Here is a 20,357-nt window from a genome sequence, read left to right on the forward strand (position 1 = left end):
ATGTCAGGCTCTGTGCTGACAGCTCAGAGCCTGGAGCCTGTTTCAGATTCTGTGTCTCCCTCTCTCTCTGCCCTTCCCCCACTCATGCTCTGTCTCCCTCTGTCTCAAAAATAAATAAACATTAAAAAAAAAAAAAAAGAACATCCTACTAAAGAATGAATGGGTTAACCAAGAAGTTAAAGAGGAAATTAAAAAGCATATGGAAGCCAATGAAAATGAAAGTATGACAGTCCAGATCCTTTGGGATGCAGCAAAGGAGATCATAAGAGGGAAGTATATAGCAATCAGGCCTTCCTAGAGAAGGAAGAAAGGTCTCAAATACACAATCTAATCTTAAACCTAAAAGAGCTGGAAAAAGAACAGCAAAAAATTCTGCCCCAAACCAGCAGAAGAAATGGAATAATAAACATTACAACAGGAATCAATCTTGAAATCAAAAAACCAGAAGCACTGATCAATGAAACCAGGAGCTGGTTCTTTGAAAGAATTAACAAAATTGATAAGCCCCTAGCCAGAATGACATAAACTCCTAGCCAGATTGATCAAAAAGAAAAAGGAAAGGACCCAAATAAATAAAATCATGAATGAAAGAGGAGAGATCACAACCAATACTACAGAAATAACAAACAACAATAAGAGAACATTATGAACAATTATATGCCAACAAATTGGGCAATCCGGAAGACTGCCCAATGGACAAATTCCTAAAAACATATAAACTACCAAAACTGAAACAGGAAGAAATAGAAAATTTGAACAGACCCATAACCAGTGAAGAAATTGAATCAGTAATCAAAAACCTCTCAACAAACAAGAGTCCAGGCCTGGATAGCTTTCCAGGGGAATTCCACCAAACATTTAAAGAGTTAACACATATTCTTTTGAAGCTATTCCAAAAAATAGAAATGGAAGGAAAACTTCCAAACTCATTCTACAAGGCCAGCATTACTGTGATTCCAAAACCAGACAAAGAACCCACTAAAAAGGAGAACTACAGAGCAATTTCCCTGATGAACATGGATGCAAAAATTCTCAACAAGATACTAGCAAACCAGATCTAACAATACATTAAAAGAATTATTCACCATGATCAAGTGGGATTTATTCCTGGGACACAGAACTGGTTCAATATTCGCAAATCAATCAATGTGATACATCACATTAATGAAAGAAAGGATAAGAACCACACATTCCTCTCAATAGATGCAGAAAAAGCATTTGACAAAATATAGCATCCTTTTTTTTTTAATGTTTGTTTATTTTTGAGAGAGAGTGCGCACTCGCGAAAGTGGGGGAGGGGCAGAGACAGGCAGACACATAGAATCCCCACCAGGTTCCAGGCTCTGAGCTGTCAGCAAAGAGCTTGACGTGGGGCTCAAACTCATGAACAGCAAGATCATGACCTGAGCTGAAGTTGGATGCTTACCTGACTGAGCTACTCAGGCGCTCCTAATCCTTCTTTGATAAAAATCCTTAAGAAAGTAGGGATAGAAGTAACATATCTCAAGATCATAAAGGCCATATAAGAAAGACTCACTGCTAATATTATCCTCAATGGGGAAAAACTGAAAGATAAGCCCCTAAGGTCAGGAACATGACAGGGATGTCCACTCCCATCACTATTATTTATTCAACATAGTGTTGGAAGTCCTAGCCTCAGCAATCAGACAACAAAAAGAAATAAAAGGCATCCAAATCGGCAAGGAGGATTTTTTTATAATCAAGGTACAGAAATCGTATGCGTTTCTTTTTTTTAAATATATTTCTTATTTAAATGTAAATACAGCCACAGAAACACATTAATTTTTGTAAATGTGAAAACTCTCTTTAGCTCTAATACCTGTAATATCAATTTAATGTGTCCACCTTTGACTGTACCTGGTTATGTTTTAATTTTTTTTAATGTTTATTTATTTTTGAGACAGAGAGACAGAGCATGAACAGGGGAGGGGCAGAGAGACAGGGAGACACAGAATCTGAAGCAGGCTCCAGACTTCGAGCTGTCAGCACAGAGCCCAACGCGCGGCTCGAACTCACAGAACTCACAGACCATGAGATCGTGACCTGAGCTGAAGTAGGAGGGTTAACTGATTGAGCCACCCAGGCGCCCCCATATGCATTTCTATACACCAATAATGAAGCAGCAGAAAGAGAAATCAAGGAATTGATCCCATTTACAATTGCACCAAAACAATTAAATACGTAGGAATAAATCTAACCACAGAAGTGAAAAATCTATACACTGAAAACTATAGAAAGCTTATGAAAGAAATTGAGTAAGACACACAAAAAATGGAAAAACATTCCATGCTCATGGATTGGAAGAACAAATATTGTTAAAATGTTGATACTACCCAAAGCAATCTACATATTCAATGCAATCCCTATCAAAATAACACTAGCATTCTTCACAGAGCTTCAACAAACAATCCTAAAATTTGATGGAATCAGAAAAGTCCCTGAATAGCCAAAGTAATGATGAAAAAGAAAACCAAAGCTGAAGGCATCACAATTCAGGACTTCAAGCTGTATTACAAAGTTGTAATCATCAACACAGTTTATGGTAGTGGCACAAAAAGACACACAGATCAATGGAAGGGAATAGAGAACCCAGAAATGGACCCACAAATACATGGCAAACTCATCTTTGACAAAGCAGGAAAGAAAATCCAGTGGAAAAAAGACACCCTCTTCAGCCAGCGGTGTTGGGAAAACTGGACAGCAACATGCAGAAGAATGAACCTGGACCAGTCTTTTACACCATACACAAAAATAAATTCAAAATGAATGAAAGACCTAAATGTGAGACAGGAAGCCATCAAAACCCTAGAGGAGAAAGCAGACAACAATCTCTTTGACCTCAGCTACAGCAAATTCTTACTTGAAATGTCTCTGGAGGCAAGGGAAACAAAAGCAAAAATGAACTACTAGGACCTCATCAAGATAAAAAGCTTCTGCACAGTGAAAGAAACAATCAGCAAATTTAAAAGGCAACTGATGGAATGGGAGAAGATATTTGCAAATGACATATCAGATAAAGGGTTAGTATCCAAAATCTATAAAGAATTTATCGAACTCAACACCCAAGAAACAAATAATCCACTGAAGAAATGGGCAGAAGACATGAAGAGACACTTTTCCAAAGAAGACATCCTGATGGCAAACAGACACACAAAAAGGTGCTCAACATCACTCATCATCAGGGAAATACTAATCAAAACCACATTGAGATACCACCTCACACCTGTCTGAATGGCTAAGATTAACAACTCAGGCAACAGATGTTGGTGAGGATGCAGAGAAAGAGTATCCCTTTTGCACTGCTAGTGGGAATGCAAACTGGTATAGCCACTCTGGAAAAAAGTATGGGGGTTCCTCAAAAAATTACCCTATGACCCAGCAAATGCACTACTAGGTATTTAGCCAAAGGATTCAAAAATGCTGACTCGAAGGGTCACATGCACCTCAATGTTTATAGCAGCACTATAGACAATAGCCAAAGTATGGAAAGCGCCCAAATATCCACCAACTGATAAATGGGTAAAGAAGATGTGGTATATACACAATGGAATATTACTTGGCGATCAAAAAGAATGAAATCTTACCATTTGCAACAACGTGGATGGAATTAGAATGTATTATGCTAAGCAAAATAAGTCAGCCAGAGAAAAGCAAAAAAAAAATCATATATTCCATATATTCCATTCATATGTGGAATTTAAGAAACAAAACAGATAAACATAGGGTAAGGGAAGCAAAATAAGATAAAAACAAAGAGGGAGACAAACCAAGAGACTCTTAAATACATGAACAAACTGTGGTTTACTGGTGGGGTGTTGGGTGGGTGAATGGGCTAAATGGGCAAGGGGCATTAAGGAGGGCACTTGTTGGGATGAGCACTGGGTGTTATATGTAAGTGATGAATCACTAAATTCTATTCCTAAAATCATTATTACATTATATGTTAACTAACTTGGATTTAAATTTAAAAATAAGTAAATAAATAAAAATAAAATAAAAACTCTGTGAAGAGGATGAACAAATTACAGACTTGGAGAAAACACTTGCAAACCACATATATGTTCACAAAGGGCTTATACCTAGAATACATTAAGAACTCTCAAGATGACAGTATAGAAAAAATACAATTAAAATTGGGCAAAAGACAGATATTTCACCAAAGACGATGTTGAAATGGCAAATAAACACATGAGCAGATGTTCAACAACCTAATGATATATCACTCAAATAACAGAATGGCTAACATAAAAAATATTGATAGGAGTGCCTGAGTGGCTCAGTCAGTTAAGTGTCTTGAGTCTTGATTTTGACTCAGGTCAGGATCTCAAGGTTTGTGAGACTGAGCCCTGTGTTAGGCTCCACGCTGATAGCCTCTGCCCCTGTCTCTACTTGCCCTCTCTCTCTCTAAATATATAAATAAACATTAAAAAAAAAAATACTGACTGGGGCACCTGGGTGGCTCAGTCGGTAAAAGTGTTTGACTTCGGCTCAGGTCATGATCTCCCAGTCTGTGAGTTCCAGTGCAGCGTCAGTCTCTGTGCTGACAGCGCGGATCCTGGAGCCGGCTTCAGCTTCTGTGTCTCCCTCTCTCTCTCTGCCTCTCCCCCACTCACACTCTGTGTGTCTTGCTCTCAAAAATAAATAAGTATTAAAAGAAAGAAAAAAAAACACTAATAGCAAATGCTGGTAAGGATGCAGAAAAATCGGATTACAGTATGTTTGTATTAACATAAAAATAGCCACTCTGGAAAACAGTTTGACAGTTTCTATAAAACTAAAAATGCACTTACCATATGACCCAGCAATTGCACTCTTGAATATTATCACAGAGAAATGAAAACTTATGTTAACACAAAAATCTACACATGAATGTTCACAGCAATATTATTTGTAAGAAAGGCTTGACTGGAGTGGGCATTTCAGATGGCTTCTTTACTCCTATGTCTGGTGTCTAGGCAAGGATGGCAAGAACAGTTACAGCCTGGTTGAGCATCTTGCTGTCCATAGGCTAGCTGGGGATTCCTGACAGTTTGATAATCTCAAGGCAGTCAGACTACACATATGATGGTTACCTTCTCCCAGACCAAGCATTCCAAGAGAAAGAAAGTAGAAGTTGCCAGTTTCTTAAGTCCTGGATCTGAAACTGACATAGTGTCACTTCTGCCATATTCTATGGGCCAAAGCTGTAACAGAGCCCATTCAGATTTCAAGGTAGAGAATATAGATCAGACCTCTCATGGAATGAGGATCAAAGAATTTGTGGCCATTTTGTAAAAAGTTTTATAGAAGAATTTGTACAAATAAACTATACATATTTCAAGTGTATAATTATATAAACTTTGTCATATGGATACAGTCATGAAATTATCTCTACAATCAAGGTAGTGGACATATCTGTTACCCCCAAATGTTTCCTTTTGCCCATCTGTAATCCTTCTCCAATCCCTCCACTCACTCAGTTGCCACAGATGTATTTTCTAGCACTATAGATCAGGCTGCGTTTTCTAGTTATAAATCAATGAAATCGTGCTGTATACAGTCTTTTTTTTTTAGTATGGTTGCTTTCACTCAGTATAATTTATTCACGTTGTTGGGCAAATACTTCTTTCCATTTATTTGCTAAGTAGTATTCCATTATAAAAATATACCACAATTTGCTCATCCATTCACCCATTCCTAATTGAAATGCCTCCCTCCTTCACTTGTTCCTGAGATACTGTACTGACTAGAAGCTGTATTATGATGCTGGATAGTAGCGATGAGTGCACATCTTTGTCATTTCTGATCTTAGGGGAAAGAACTCAGTCTTTTCAATCTTAAGAATGATGTTAGCTGTAGATTTTTCACACATGTCCTTTATCACGTTGAGAATGTTCCCTTCTACTCCTAGTTTGATAAGAGTTATTATCAGGAAGAGGTGTTGGATGTTGTCAAATGCTTTTCCTGGTCTACTGAGGTAATAATATAGTTTTTCTTTGTACTGAATATGGTGAATTACATTGATCTTATAATGTTTTACTCATTTATTTTTAAAAGTGTTTATTTATTTTGAGAGAGGAAAGAGAACATACGAACAGGGGAGGGGCAGTGAGAGAGGGAGAGAGAGAATCCCAAGCAGGCTTTATGTTGTCAGTGTGGAGTCTGATGCAGGGCTTGATCTCCTGAACCCTGAGATTTTGACCGGAGCCAAAATTAAGAGTCAGACACTTAACTGAATGAGCCACCCAGGTGCCCCTGATTTTATAATGTTAAACCAACAGTGCATTCTTGGGATAAACCCAGTTGTTCATGATGTATTATCCTTTTATATATCCTGCTCATTTTTAAAAAAAATCTTTTTTTTTACATTTATTTTTTATTTTTTTAATTTTTTTAATGTTTATTTATTTTTGAGACAGAGAGAGACAAAGCATGAATGGGGGAGGGTCAGAGAGAGAGGGAGACACAGAATGTGAAACAGGCTCCAGGCTCTGAGCGGTCAGCACAGAGCCCGACGTGGGGCTCGAACTCACGGACCGTGAGATCATGACCTGAGCCGAAGTCGGATGCTTAACCGACTGAGCCACCCAGGCGCCCCTACATTTATTTCTGATAGATAGAGAAAGACAGAGCACAAGTGGGGGAGGGGCAGAGAGAGTGGGAGACACAGAATCTGAAGCAGGCTCCAGGCTCCACGCTGTCAGCACAGAGACCAACGCGGGGCTCAAACTCACAAACCGCGAGATCATGATCTGAGCCGAAGTCAGACCCTTAACCGATTGAGCCACCCAGGAGCCCCGATCCTGCTCATTTTATACACAACAATATATTAAAATACAAAAGTACTTTATTCTCTCTTTTTAAAAAATGTTTTATTTATTTTTGTGAGGGAAAGCGTGAGGGGGGAGAGGCAGAGAAAGAAACAGGGACAGAGGACCTGAAGTGGGCTCTGCAATGACAGCAGTAAACCTGATGCCAAACTGTGAGATCATAACCTGAGCCAAAGTTGGATGCTCAACTGACTGAGTCACCTAGGTGCCCCAAAGTACAAAAGTACTTTAGAGAAAAGGTTAATTTTTTTGTTTAAAGTTTATTTATTTTGAAAGAGAGAGTACATGTGCATGCACGTGGGGGAGGGGCAGAGCGAGAGAATCCCAAGCAGGCTCTGTGCTATTAGCACAGAGCCTGAGACATAACTCGATCTCATGAATCAAATCGTGAGATCATGACCTGAGCCAAAATCAAGAGTCAGATGCTTAACCGACCCAGACACCCAGATGCCCCAAAAGTGTAATTCTTTTTATTTGATAGAAAAATTTTAAGAGGTACCAATTTAAGAAAGAGGTACCAATTTGCTTAGTATACCCTGTTAGTTTTTGAAAAAACAATCTATTTTTGTTACCTCACGTTCTTGGTAACTTTCATTAATTCATATGGTTTCAATGAAGATTAGAATATCTTTGTTATGATACTTCCTCAGTGGTAATGCAATGTGGAACTGAAGCGGTATACTGTCTGACAAATGTAACTAGAAACCAGACTTTGCTTTTTAGATTTGTGGGAATTTCAAAGAATTTCTAACAGCTCTGTAGCTGCTGCTCACAAAAAGGTCCACTTACGGTCAGTGAAGATATACCTAAAATATAGGATACAGTGAAGCTTCTAAAAGCTTCTAGTCATCTACTGTTATCTTCTTTAAGCATTAAATATTTTTTGATGATTTTAATTTTCTTAGAGCAAACCCTAATTTTCTACCCTTTGTAATCTGATTCTTAATAGAAACTCTTTTGGGCAGTGTGTTTGACTTCCTCATTTGTATTTGCATATCCAAGAAAAATTCGGTGGCTTCAGAATAGCATATGTTAACATACAGTTGTTCCAATGTACTTTTTAAAAATATGCTTATTGGGGGTCCCACTTGCAGTTCTGGCTCTCAGCTCTCCTCACTTAATGGATTGCAGTCACTCTCCTACACTTTGAAATCTAGACCAAGAGCCCATTTTATATATATACAGGAAATAGAAGAGAACAGATGTTCTGCCACAAGATCAGAATCAATTAGCTGAGGTCCTGCTGTATTTTTTACTTCATTCATTCATTCATTCATTCATTCATTCATTTTGGGAGACGGTATCTTTGTGTGCTTTGCCCTTCAGACTGGGTGTATCCTTTCTACGTTGGTATTCATTTGTTTCCTAGATCTTTGGCCTAAGCTGTACCAAGGTGAAATGTAGGCTCCCATCTATTTTTTCTACATCTTCAGTTTATCAGGCATTGACATGTGCTTGGCTCTGCCCTGGTCCATGCTTCTAGTTCTACCAGCCTGATCCTAAATGACTCCAGGTGTTGGTGTGATAATCCCACTATTCCTTCAGAGATCAAGAATATTATTCTGGGGTGCCTGGGTGGCTCAGTCAGTAAAGTGTCTGATTTCGGCTCAGGTCATGGTGTCATGGTTTGTGGGTTCGAGCTCCGCATCGGGCTCTCCGCTATTAGTGCAGAGCCCGCTTCAGATCCTCTGTCCCCCTCTTTCTCTGCCTCTCCCCTGCTCATTCTCTTTCTGTCTCAAAAATAAATAAACATTAAAAAAGATCATCCTTCCTTTTGTGTATCTAAAATGATTATGATTTTACCTGTTAGCAACATGTTTTTCAGTTTCAATAAGCATTGCAAAACTCAAAACCAAAGCCATACTCAATACCTACCATTGTCTCTTGCTATTTCATTAAATAGTATACAAATTCAAGGAGATTTATACTTATTAAATGTCTAAGAAAATGTCATACAAATAAGATATTATGCAAGTGACTTAATGCTAGAGATAAAAGATATTTTTTTTTTCCTAGAAGAAGGAAATTAGTTAGGAAAATAAAAAATGGTTGACTGGAAGAATCTTTTGTGCTCTGTTTAGAGCCACTTCATAAAAAAGTATACTAAGAATTTCAGCTTGGGAAGATGAGAAAGTTCTGGAGACAGATGTGATGGTTGCACAACGTAAATGTATGTAATGTCACTGAACTGTACACTTAAAAATAGCTTAAAATGGTAAATTTTATGTTATGTATATTTTACCACCTAAAAAAGGTATACTAATAAGTTGCTTTTCAAGATTTATGTTAAAACACTCCATTTAAAGCAAAGTGACACCCTCATTTCTTACAATATTCATGTTAATAAACATTCTCAGAAATTCACTGTCGTTTTCTAAATCATTTAATAAATTGCATGAGCTCTCTGACTATACAGGATCTGCTGGAGAAAGGCACAAAAAGAGCTTTTAAAAAAGTAAAAATGTACTCTAAAGTCAGTGATCTTGGGTCTTCTTGTTTACAAAATTATCACCCAGGACATGCTTACAGGTTTTCCTGATTTTGAAAAATGGGGCTCTCAACTGATGTCTCTAAAACTGGAAATTTAGATTACAAATGATTCCACAAAACTGAAATCTTGAGGATAAGAATATTTTAGTAACTGTGCAATTGCCAGAACCAGGCAGTAGGTGGCATTTTTGTAGGCACTTAGGGCTTTTGGAATAAAAGATCTTGTGCTGAGGAATGCAGAAAAAAACAAACGGAAACTACTATGGTTTTTATAATCAATCGGGATATGATAAATAAAACTAGCAATACAAAATTTAAATAAGGAGACTCAGCATATTTTGACTCAGCAATTCCTATCTGTCTGTTTTTCTCCACTTTCTACCTGTCTGGTTTTCTCCACTTTCTAAAAGGCTAACTCTATCAGTTTTCCAAGTTAATTTCATTTTGGCCTCTCATCTAAAATGATCCCCCCAAATGTATAATAATAAAAATACCCAATCCTACTGATTGACTAATAACATCACAAAGAAAGAGAGTTCTAGGAAAAAGTTAAGTTTGGAAGTTATCAGCACACATGAATATTTCAAATCATGAGTCTGGATGAAAATAAACATGGGAATCAATGTTTAGAGGTATAAAGGTAGCATGGTTTTTTGACATTGTTCTCAAACAATGAATATCTTGTTATCTTGTGCTTTCACCAGGCTTCACTTTGCCAAAGCAGTAACCATTCTTCAATAAATGGACCTAATTGCCACATTCCCTCGATTCTAAGTTGTGCTTTTTTGTATTATTAATTTTATTAACAGCTTAAAATCAAAGTCGTCACCCCCCAATCTCTCCCTTACCTCACCCTGGAAAACTGCTATTAAATTGATGGTCCATTTTACAACTGAGAAAATAAATGCACTAGCTACAGGTGACTTTGCTTGTAGGGTAAAAGCTTCCTGCCCCACAGACTGAAACACCTTTTGCAAAGTGCTTTTTCAGGTAGTAACTAACCTTACTGGTAGTCACAAATTCGTGGGAGTAATGGCGGTGGGGAGGGCAAAACCCTCCACCCCTTCTCTTCCCTCAGAAAAGGATTAGGCACAAAGAGCCTCTAGGTGGCTTGTCTGAAGTCTGCAGCACAATCACAAACAACCCAGAGCCAGGTCTTCCTGCACCCAATTCCAAACTGGACTCTGAACCTGCTAAGGTTTGAAATGTGCCCCCCGTCAACCTCTCCTATAGAGAGGAGCAGAGACCGGCACAGCGACCCCTAGGAGGCTTTCGGCCTCATGCTGTCTTAGGTCCCCAAGGTCAACACCTATAGTATATCTTTGCCCCAACCACTTGCGTCAGGCTCTGGTCGCTTACGGGTAGTTCTCATCCACTCGAGCAGCGCTGGGAGGTCTGCCGGAGCCACCGTACGTAGCAGCTGCATTATTGCTTGCCGCGCGGAGCGGAATTCCATCTTGGAGCAGAAAACAGCGTCGGGGAAGGTTCGCAATGCGCACGCGCAAGCAGAGAGCGGTCTCCACTCCAGATCCGACACCGCGGAACCCGCCTCCCCGGGCTGCGAAATCCCTAAACCCCGCCCCTTGTTGGTGTTCACACGTGCGCCTGGGACGAAACCCTACTTTGAATTGCATCTCTCATGATTCTCCTTTCAGCTGGCAGTGCACTGCCCAGTCACTTTTCAAGGTGACTTCTCGAGGCCGGAATTATTTCCTGAGATCGCATCCCTAGAGAACATCCTGTACTGACACTTTGCTGCCGCAGTGATTGGGCAATAGGAAACGGAATGTCCCAAAGCCAGTCGAAGCAAAGAAACATCGCAATAAACCCTTTCAGCGAAAGCACTGAAAGTACGCGGCAGGTGCCCCGGAAGCGGAAGTGTATCCTTTTCATAAGAGGGTGGACTACGCCGAGTGGTGACGTTTCCTCATTGGGCGGAAGGTTCGGTGGCAATCGTCGGTCTTCCAGCTGGTGGGAGTTGGCGTCGCGGTGCTGGGCGCTGGAGTCCTAGTTTGTATAGTTTGGGAAGTCGGGCTGTGGGATCGCATCTGTCTGTCTGATCCTTGCTTTTCTTGGTTTCCTCCCACGTTGCGGGGGCCTCGCGAAGGAATCCCCGGCCCCTTTGGGCCACAGCGGTAGCGGTGCCTTTTGCGGTAAGTGTCTTGCTTTTTCCCGCCCCCGACCACGGACTGGCAGCTAGGGGCAGCCTCAGCCCTGCTTGGGGGCTAGAGACTCCAGAGGGAGTCGGCTTCTCTGGCCACCGACTCTCGTCACCGAGATTGAGGTGCACTGGCCCTTTTTCATCTCGTGTGCCCCGTCAGAAGTTTTATTAAAGGATGCACTGTGACCCTTTTAAGTTGTCTTCAGATTTACCCGAGCCAAATTAGATGTAGGCAATTACAGGCCTGGCTCTTTGCTTTGCTCTCTTGATCAATAATTTAGATGTGGCTACTTCTCCGAAAACCTTTTGACGTGTACGAGATTTTATTTTTCCGTGTCCGTTGTGCTCGACACATTGTTCTGCATATAGTAGGCGTTCAATAAACAATACGGGATATCAGTTCAATGCCAATGGTGACTTCAGATATACTGATGGCTCTTTCTGTACATTTGACACTTTCTTGAAACTCTTTCCCCTATTGTCTTTCTTGATGCTATTCTCACCTAGTTCATTCATATGCTTAATTCAACAGTATTTACTTATTCCTATCTATAGGGATATTGAAATGAATGACACAAATACTGCCATTGAGGAGCTAACAGTACAGTGAGAGAGGCACATAAATATACATTATAGCAAGATGAGTAATGAGAAAGTTTAAAGAGCCATGATAGCTATGGGAACACAGATGAGATTGTTCAGGGGGATTTGTGACCCTGAGCAGGTTGCTAGTCCAATCCAGTCTCAGTTTCCTCATCTATCTAATAACTTATTATGGGGATGAAAGATTAGGTGATCTGTTCTGGGCAGTGTCTAGAATACAGCAGTGTTGGTGCCAAAGGGTAGAATTATTTCCCTTAAAACTCTTTCTCTTGATGTTTTCATGTGGTCAGTTATTATTTTCTAATTTAATGAAAGCATCTTCAAGCCCTTCTTCAAACAGATCTTGCCTCTAATTTCACCTAACTGGGAATTCTGGATCCACCTCTGGAATTTAATAAGATAAATATAAATGGTAGCTTTAAAAAAATTGATTTTCTTCTGTATGCTTTTGGAGAGGGTAAGGAATTAGTAAGGGCTTCTATCCCTGTTAATTATTCTCAGTCTTAGTTGACTACTTTTTGTTCGCTCTTTGCCATCCCTGTAACCCAAATGGTCTTTCACAGTCTTCTTGAGAATTATCTACATCCATGGCTTCCATGGCATTATCCTTGTATGCCAACCATTTCCAAACTTCTGTAACTTCTTTTTTTTTTCCTGTAACTTCTGCCTCATGAATGATACAGTTTTTTAGTTTCTATAAATTTGGTACGTCCAAAACCAAGCTTACTACCTCAACTTTCCTTTTTTTAAATTCTTTTCATTATTACTGTATGATATATACATGTTTTTGACTCCTTGTTTCTACTTGAATTTTGTGATATTTGTATGTTCAATTTTTAAGGAATAATAAAATGAATGTGCACAGTATCCAACTTTAGTAGAACATTACAAAATATTTTAGTAGATGTGCTCAAAATCCAACTTTAGTAAAACTTTACAAATACAACATTACAAAACCTTACAGCCCCTTGAACCTTTTCTGTATTAACTCTTTAATTTTCCAACCAGTTTCTCTTTTGCCTTCCATTCTTTGGTTAATGGCATCATTGGCCACCTGGTTACTGTTTGAGACCTTGGAGTCACTTTTGCCTTTTTTTTCCCTTCACTTTTCACAGCCATTTGGTCATTATGTCCTGTAGCTTCTGTTTTACGGGCTTGACTTGAGCCATTTTGCTTTCTGCTTCCCTGGTTCAAGTCCACGTCTCCGTTAGACATTTGGGATAAGATTAGTGTACGTAGTCTCTTTGCTCTCAAGTTTCTCCCTCCAAAGTATTTGCTATTTGACTCTAATCTTTTTAAATTATGGAACAGATTTTTCTTTCTCTGTTTTTCTTTGAAGAATATTGCTTCATGCAATGGTTATTAAGCCTGGCTGTACTTAATATGTAGCAGTGAAGTTTTTCAAAATCTGATGCCTTGTTTCACTCTCCTAATGAAGAATTTAGATGAGGCCACTTCTGCCAACACCTTTTGATGTTACTATCCCTAGAGGTTGATTGAATATCTAATTTTTAGCTGATAGGTGTTAGCTAAACGTTGCTGAAATAACCCATTGCTTGAAATAGCTCATTCCTCCTCTTTCGTATTTTCAGTCTATGTTCAACTTCAGGACAAACTGTTTCCAAGGAATTCTTTTGACTTGTTTTAATCTTGGTAAAAGTTTACATAAAAATTCTTGTTATAATTGACCTGATAGCCAAAAAAGTATCTTAAAGGAATGATTCTCATTGTTTTTGAACTGTTACCTCTTGTTGCTAATTGAATTTTTGGTACGCCTTTTCTGTTATCAAACTATAAAGTGTCGTGTTGTTGTTATTTTTAATTAAAAGGAATTTTAAAATTTGGAAACAGATTATTTTAATGAAGAGAGAATTTCCTGATACTTTTTGATGTAATTGAATATAACCTTTGTTGCAGAATTAAAGCAGGTAAGTCAGTGATGGTATGATGTATAATTTATCTTCTGAAGTTAATGGAGGAGTTTTGTCTGTGTTAAATTGATGTAATTTATTGATTTTGGAGTTAGAGCTTTTCTCATGCTGGGACAATTCCTGGAATACATACTAGGTGTTTGATGAATGAATAACTAAATGAATCCATGTGGCAACTTCATCTCAATCCCCAGTATAATATCATTGTAATTCTCACAAGGAGAACTTTGAAAAATAATTAATTTTACCTTTGACTTAAAAAATAATAGTCATACCAAAAATTTGTAAATTACAAAAAGATGTAAATAAGGAAATAAAAATTCACCATCCAGAAATGATAAATGTTATTTGCTAACAGTTTTATTGAAATAAAATTCACATATCCTACAGTTCACCTAAAGTATACAATTCAGTGCTTTTTAGTGTATTGACAGAGTTGTGCAGTCATCACCACAATCAATTTTAGAGCATTTTCGTCACTCCATGAAGAAACCCCATACCCATTAATAGTCACTCCTCATTTTCCCCCAACTTCGGAGCCCTAACCAACTATTAATCCACTTTCTGTCTCTGTAGATTTACTTCTGGACATTTCATATAAATGGAATCCTAGAATATGTGATCTTTTGTCACTGGTTTCTTTCATGCAGATTATGTTTTCAGTATTCATCCATGTTGTAGCATGAATCAGTACTTCAATTCTTTTTTTTTTTTTTTTTTTTTATTTAAATTCAAGTTAGTTAACATAGAGTGTAGTCTTGGCTTCGGAGCAGAACCCAGTGATTCATCTCTTACATGTAATACCCAGTGCGCATCCCAAGTGCCTTCCATAATGCTCATCACCCGTTAACCCATCCCCCCACCTGCTTCCCCTACAACAACCCTCTATTCTCTGTATTTAAGAGTCTCTTGTGGTTTGTCTCTCTTTCTGTTTTTGTCTTATTTTTCCTTCCCGTCCCCTATGTTCATCCGTTGTATTTCTCAAATTCCATATTTGAAATCATACGATATCTGTCTTTCTATTACGTGTCGCATAATATACTCTAGTTCCATCCACTTTGTTGCAAATGGCAAGATTTTGTTCTTTTTGATTGCTGAGTAGCATTCTGTTACACACACACACACACACACACACACACACACACACACACACTCACTCACTCACTCACCACATCTTCTTTATTCATTCATCAGTCAAAGGACATTTGGGCTATTGTTCATATCACTGCTATAAACATTGGGGTGCATGTGCTCCTTTGAATCAGCATTTTTGTATCCTTTGGATAAATACCTAGTAGTGCATTTGTTAGGTCATAGGGTAGTTCTATTTTTAATTTTTCGAGGAACCAACCTCCTGTTTTCCAGAGTGGCTGTACCAGTTTGCATTCCCACCAACAGTACAAAAGGGTTCCCCTTTCTCTGAATTTTTGCCAACATCTATTCTTTCCTGAGTTGTTAATTTTAGCCGTTCTGACAGATATGAAGTGGTATCTCATTGTGGTTTTGATTTTTATTTCCCTAATGATGAGCGATGTTGAGTATTTTCATGTGTCTGTGAGCCATCTGGATGTCTTCTTTGGAAAATTGTCTATTCATGTGTTTTGCCCATTCCTTCACTGGATTATTTGTTTTTTGGGTGTTGAGTTTGGTAAATTCTTTATAGATTTTGGAAACTAACCTTTTATCTGATATGTCATTTGCAAAGATCTTCTCACATTGCCTGTTAGTTTGGTTGATTGTTTTCTTTGCTGTGTTCATTTCTTTTTATTATCAAATATTCCATTTTATGGGTATATCACATTATTTTTACCCACTCATCAGTTGAGGGATGTTTGGGTTCTTTCTACTTTTTGGCTAGAGTGAATAATGCTGCCAATGACCATTTATGTACAAATTTTTATTTGGATGTATCTTACTTTCTCTTGGCTTGTACCTAGGAGTGGAATTGCTGGGTCATATATAGTAACCCTGTGTTCAACATTCTGAGGAATTGCCCAAATTGTTTCAACGGGCTGTACCATTTTACATCCCCACCAACAGTACATGAAGGTTCTGATTTCTCCACATTCGGAACAACACTTGTTATGTCTTTTTGACTATAGCCATCCTATTGTGTGTGGAGTAGTATCTGAGTGTGCCTTTGATTTGCATTTCCCTGGAGGCTAATGTTATTTTTTGATATTTGTTTATAGATAAAAATGGATTATACAATAAATACAGTTTTGTATTCTGTGTTTTGCATTTAAGCATGTTTTTAACATTAGCGAGCATGTTTACAAAAGAATTGCCCTCATTACTGCTTCCCTTTTCATTACCCCAAATCATAATTCTTGCGAAAACTTGCCTCACTTATATGCATAGAAAATAAAATCTGTAGGAACATATACTAAATTGTTATTGGTGGTTATCAGGGGACAAGAGGGTGTAAGATTAGGGGAATTACATTTTCTGCCTTTAGTATTTCTGTAATGTTTGAATTTTTACAGTGAACACGTATCCTCCTGTAATCACAAAACATAAACTATTATGAATTATTTCCTTGGAGGACCAAGATTCAGTATGAAAAAATATCCACAAATTTAAAAGTCATAATTAACATTATATTGTTGGTTATTCAAATATAATAATTTTAGCAGATAAAATACAGATAGTCCACTTTGTTAAATAAATTTACTTTTCTGTTATCCTAGAATGTGAATACATATGACATACAGAATTTAAATATACATCCATATATTTAGTATTATAGTCAGGAAAGCAAGTTTTGGTTTGGGCTATTGACTAATTTATGGAAAGGTATATAATGTAGAAGTTAATTTTCTAAAGATATTTACTACTAATAATATATTTATTTAGTTTTTTAGTCTAATATTGATCCAATAAGTTAGTCACTGACTAGGGCTAAAAATAAGTTTTTTATAGGGATTTTCATTGTAATAGGATTTGAAATCTCTAGTCATTAAGATCTGTTTATAAAATCTCAGATCAGGCAAAGTTCTGGCAGGCATATTTATAATTGTTTATAAATACTATAAAGTGGCTGTTTGGACACTCCAGCTTCTGTTGAATAATAGAATTACAGGAACATATAATTGGCATTAAAGATTCCTGGGGTGGTTCCTAGGTAATGGGATAGGAAACTTAGTAGGGTAAGGTTTTTAAGAAAATTTCTAGTTTACTTACACTTCGGATGAAAATATAGGGAGAGCCAGTTGGTGTCATTCAAGAAAACAAGGAAGTTTTATATTTATTGTCTCATTTAACCCTCACAACACCCCTTCAGGGTCACTATCTTGATAATGGTATTATCTCCATTTTGCAGGTGAGGAAAGTGAGGCTCAGAGAGATTAAGTAACTTGCCCACAGTAACTCAGCCAGTATGTAACAGAGCTGGGTTTGAATCCAAGTCTGTCAGACTCCAAAGCCCATGCTCTTTCCAGTACTTCACACTGCAGCAGGTAAGTATGATACTTGGCCTTGTGCTTGCCTTATGAGGGCACCCAGACTTGAGCCTGTTTCCATCACCTCACTATCCAACTCCTAGTCAGATTCTTGTCAGAACATGTGACTCAGATGAAGCTCCGTCCTCACACATCTGATTGCAGTGGTCCTCATCAGTTCTTTCTGGACATTGCAGTTATTCTTCCATGGAGAAGAGTGTGCATTTTTGCTTTCAAAAGACGATTTCCTCTGTTGTAATATAGCAACAAAATTTGACCCTGGAGTTTGCCAGCAGGGGCATTCAACCCTATTTTTTAAAGCATCATTCATACTATAGGGCCTAAGACTGGGTAGCCAAGGGACTGTGGGAAGTCATTTTGCTTTTTTTTTTTTTCCCTTCTAGGGAAGAGCCATTCCCTAACCTGCTTGTATCATAAAATTGTTGTGAGGGTGGAATGAGATAATAGATGTTAAATTGAATGAAATACTATACAGTAATTTACCCTTACTTTCCAATAGCCTCATCTAAGTAGAGATTCCTTTTTTGTGAAGTTCTAGCACACACTGCTTTACTTCTGTAAATCTTTTTAGTTGAACAAGAGAATTTTGAGGGAGTGTTCTTGAATTGTAAATTACTCTAATTTGAGATATAGGTTTAGCTAGTAACATTAAAAAAGATGTTTTGCATTTTAGTGTGCATATAAGATCAAGTTGAAGGTCATTTTTAAGAATCTTGTTGGAAATTTTTTAGAGAAATTCTAAAAAGTTATCATAAGTGATGGCAAATGAGTATTAATTGTACAATATCAATTACATAGGTCATTGACTTTTTTTAATTTATCATCTTATCTTCACTGGTTTATTTTAGTCGCCTTAAAGGAGATATTTGAAAGGCCTTTCATGACTTTGGATCCCTAGTCTTGCTTTATTCCTAAAGTCTTAAATGTTTTCATTTGTAAAGTTCATTTTCAATACATAACTCTGAGGATACATAAAGCAGTGAGCTCATAGGGAGAGCAAAAGGGGGAAAAGTCCCTGCCCTCATGCAGCTTATATTTCAGTTGGGGGATATAGAGCACAAACAGTGTGAGTAAATCATATGTCAGTTGGTAGTGGAATGATGAGAAAAATAAAGAGAAGGCAGATTGTGATTTTAAACAAGTGGTTAGGGAAAGCCTCACTGAGAAACTGCGTCTGGACAACCACCTGAAGGAGATGGGGGAGGGAGCTGTCTTACCCATGTGGGCCAGAGGAAGAGCATGCCAGCCAGTACAAAGGTCCTGAGGTGGTATAGTGCAGCATCAACAGCAAGGAGGTCCATGTGATTAAAACTGAGTGTGTGTGTGTGTGTGTGTGTGTGTGTGTGTGTGTGTGTGTGTGTGTTTGGGAGTGCCTTACAGTCCATTTTGAAGACTTTATCTCTGCATGAAATAGGAAGGCATTGAGGTTTTGAGCAGAATTCTAATACCGGAGTTTTCACAAACATATCCTTGGAAATTGCAGAGGAAATACTATATAAATAAAAGGTACTATTAGGTATCATTATTCCTCTACTGAAATGCAGGTTTTTATAATCAGTCAAATGTGTAAGAAAATGTGCTGCCAGTAAGTACTTACATAAGGAAAAATGTATTAGAAAATTCACGGAGATGCCTAGGTGGCTTATTTGTTTGAGCATCTGACTTTGGCTCAGGTTGTGATCTCACAGTTCATGAGTTCCAGCCTGGCACTGGGCTTTCTGTTGACAGCACAGAGCCTGCTTCGGTTCCTCTGTCCGCTCCCCACCCCCGCCCGCCCCCCCTTCCCTGCTTGCTCTCTTTCTCTCAAAATTTTTTTTAAAAAAGGAAAGGAAACTTAACAAGCTTTTTAAAAAAGATCTGGCCAATATGGGAAATAGGTTTATTTTAGTTAACTAGTATAGCTTTTTAAAATGGAGGATGACATGTTTATGACATGATCTCTAAAAAAGTAAATTGTGGTGTCATAATTAGGATTATATCTCTCCTGGTAACACAGTGGTAAAGGAGATGAACTGAAACATCTGGCTCTTACTTTTTACCTCAAGAATATTTACTTAAGCAATAATAGTATAAGGAGTATGGGAGAAGAAACAAAAAGTGCTGGATCTTTTCTGTGAAGTAGTTGGTCTTTTAGGTGAAGTAACCATGTAATTGTAAACAAGTTATGGTAAGCAATTGTTTTCAATTCCATCAAGTATTGTTAGTAATTTTTTAGGTTCTAAATTACCTAATTTTATGTGAGTGGAAGTGTAGTGTTTAATCTGGAGCTCAACCTGGAATATCTCTTTGCCAGTGATAAGTCCTTGAGTGCGTTTCCTTTCCTGCTTCTTTTGACTCCCCTCATCTCCGCTTTCTGGATGTTGAATGAGTCAGCAATTTTGTCCTTCTGTTTCTCTTATTTGTAATCTCCTGTATACTCTCTATGTAGGATCTAGTGTAGATTATCTTGGTTGACTATATTAGATTGGATTAATTCAGAAGAGTCACTAAATTGTTTTGAACAAATGAACTTTTCTGCTGATACTACTTATTTATACCAGATAATTGATACTTTTTAACGTGGTTTCAGAGCCCTTTACTAACTGCATTTCCTTTTAATTAGATAGCCCACTGTCTGACTAGAATATATAATTTACTGTCTCCTAAATAATGCATATTTAATAATCTACAAGTCCATACATATGTATATGTAAGTTGTAAGTATGTCCCAGGCTTTTCCATGTCTCAATTTCTGCTTATGCCATATCATCTTCAAATTCCTTTTTATCTTCTTTTCCACCTGCCCATGTTCTACCTATATTTCAAATTCACATTCAAACTTCTCTGTGCAGCCTGTTCTGTCTCCTTGAGCCTGTTTTTTCTTCCTTAGAATTTTTATAGA

At 37.9% G+C, this 20,357-nt stretch overlaps 2 protein-coding genes across 7 annotated transcripts in view; one reads left to right on the forward strand and one right to left on the reverse strand.

Annotated features, from left to right (window-relative positions):
- The window catches only part of LOC101083598, a 51,849-nt gene extending 40,675 nt beyond the window's left edge, over positions 1–11,174 (reverse strand). Inside the window, exon 1 of one of the 4 annotated variants that reach the window (XM_019832926.3) lies at positions 10,943–11,174. In XM_019832926.3, the coding sequence (XP_019688485.1) occupies positions 10,943–10,961 (19 nt within the window). In that variant the 5' untranslated portion in view covers positions 10,962–11,174. The other 3 variants (XM_019832923.3, XM_045059792.1, XM_003987585.6) reach the window with 3 other exon arrangements.
- Positions 11,175–11,272: 98 nt separating this feature from the next.
- The window catches only part of SRP54 (signal recognition particle 54), a 39,963-nt gene continuing 30,878 nt past the window's right edge, over positions 11,273–20,357 (forward strand). The window contains exons 1-2 of one of the 3 annotated variants that reach the window (XM_003987538.6): positions 11,273–11,473; positions 17,338–17,473. In XM_003987538.6, coding sequence (XP_003987587.1) covers positions 17,443–17,473 — 31 coding nt within the window. In that variant the 5' untranslated portion in view covers positions 11,273–11,473; positions 17,338–17,442. Of the gene's footprint in view, positions 11,474–17,337; positions 17,474–19,433; positions 19,644–20,357 lie in introns of those variants that run through there. The other 2 variants (XM_003987537.6, XM_006932802.5) reach the window with 2 other exon arrangements.

This window comes from Felis catus, chromosome B3, assembly GCF_018350175.1.
Source record: "Felis catus isolate Fca126 chromosome B3, F.catus_Fca126_mat1.0, whole genome shotgun sequence".
Taxonomy (NCBI): domain Eukaryota; kingdom Metazoa; phylum Chordata; class Mammalia; order Carnivora; family Felidae; genus Felis; species Felis catus.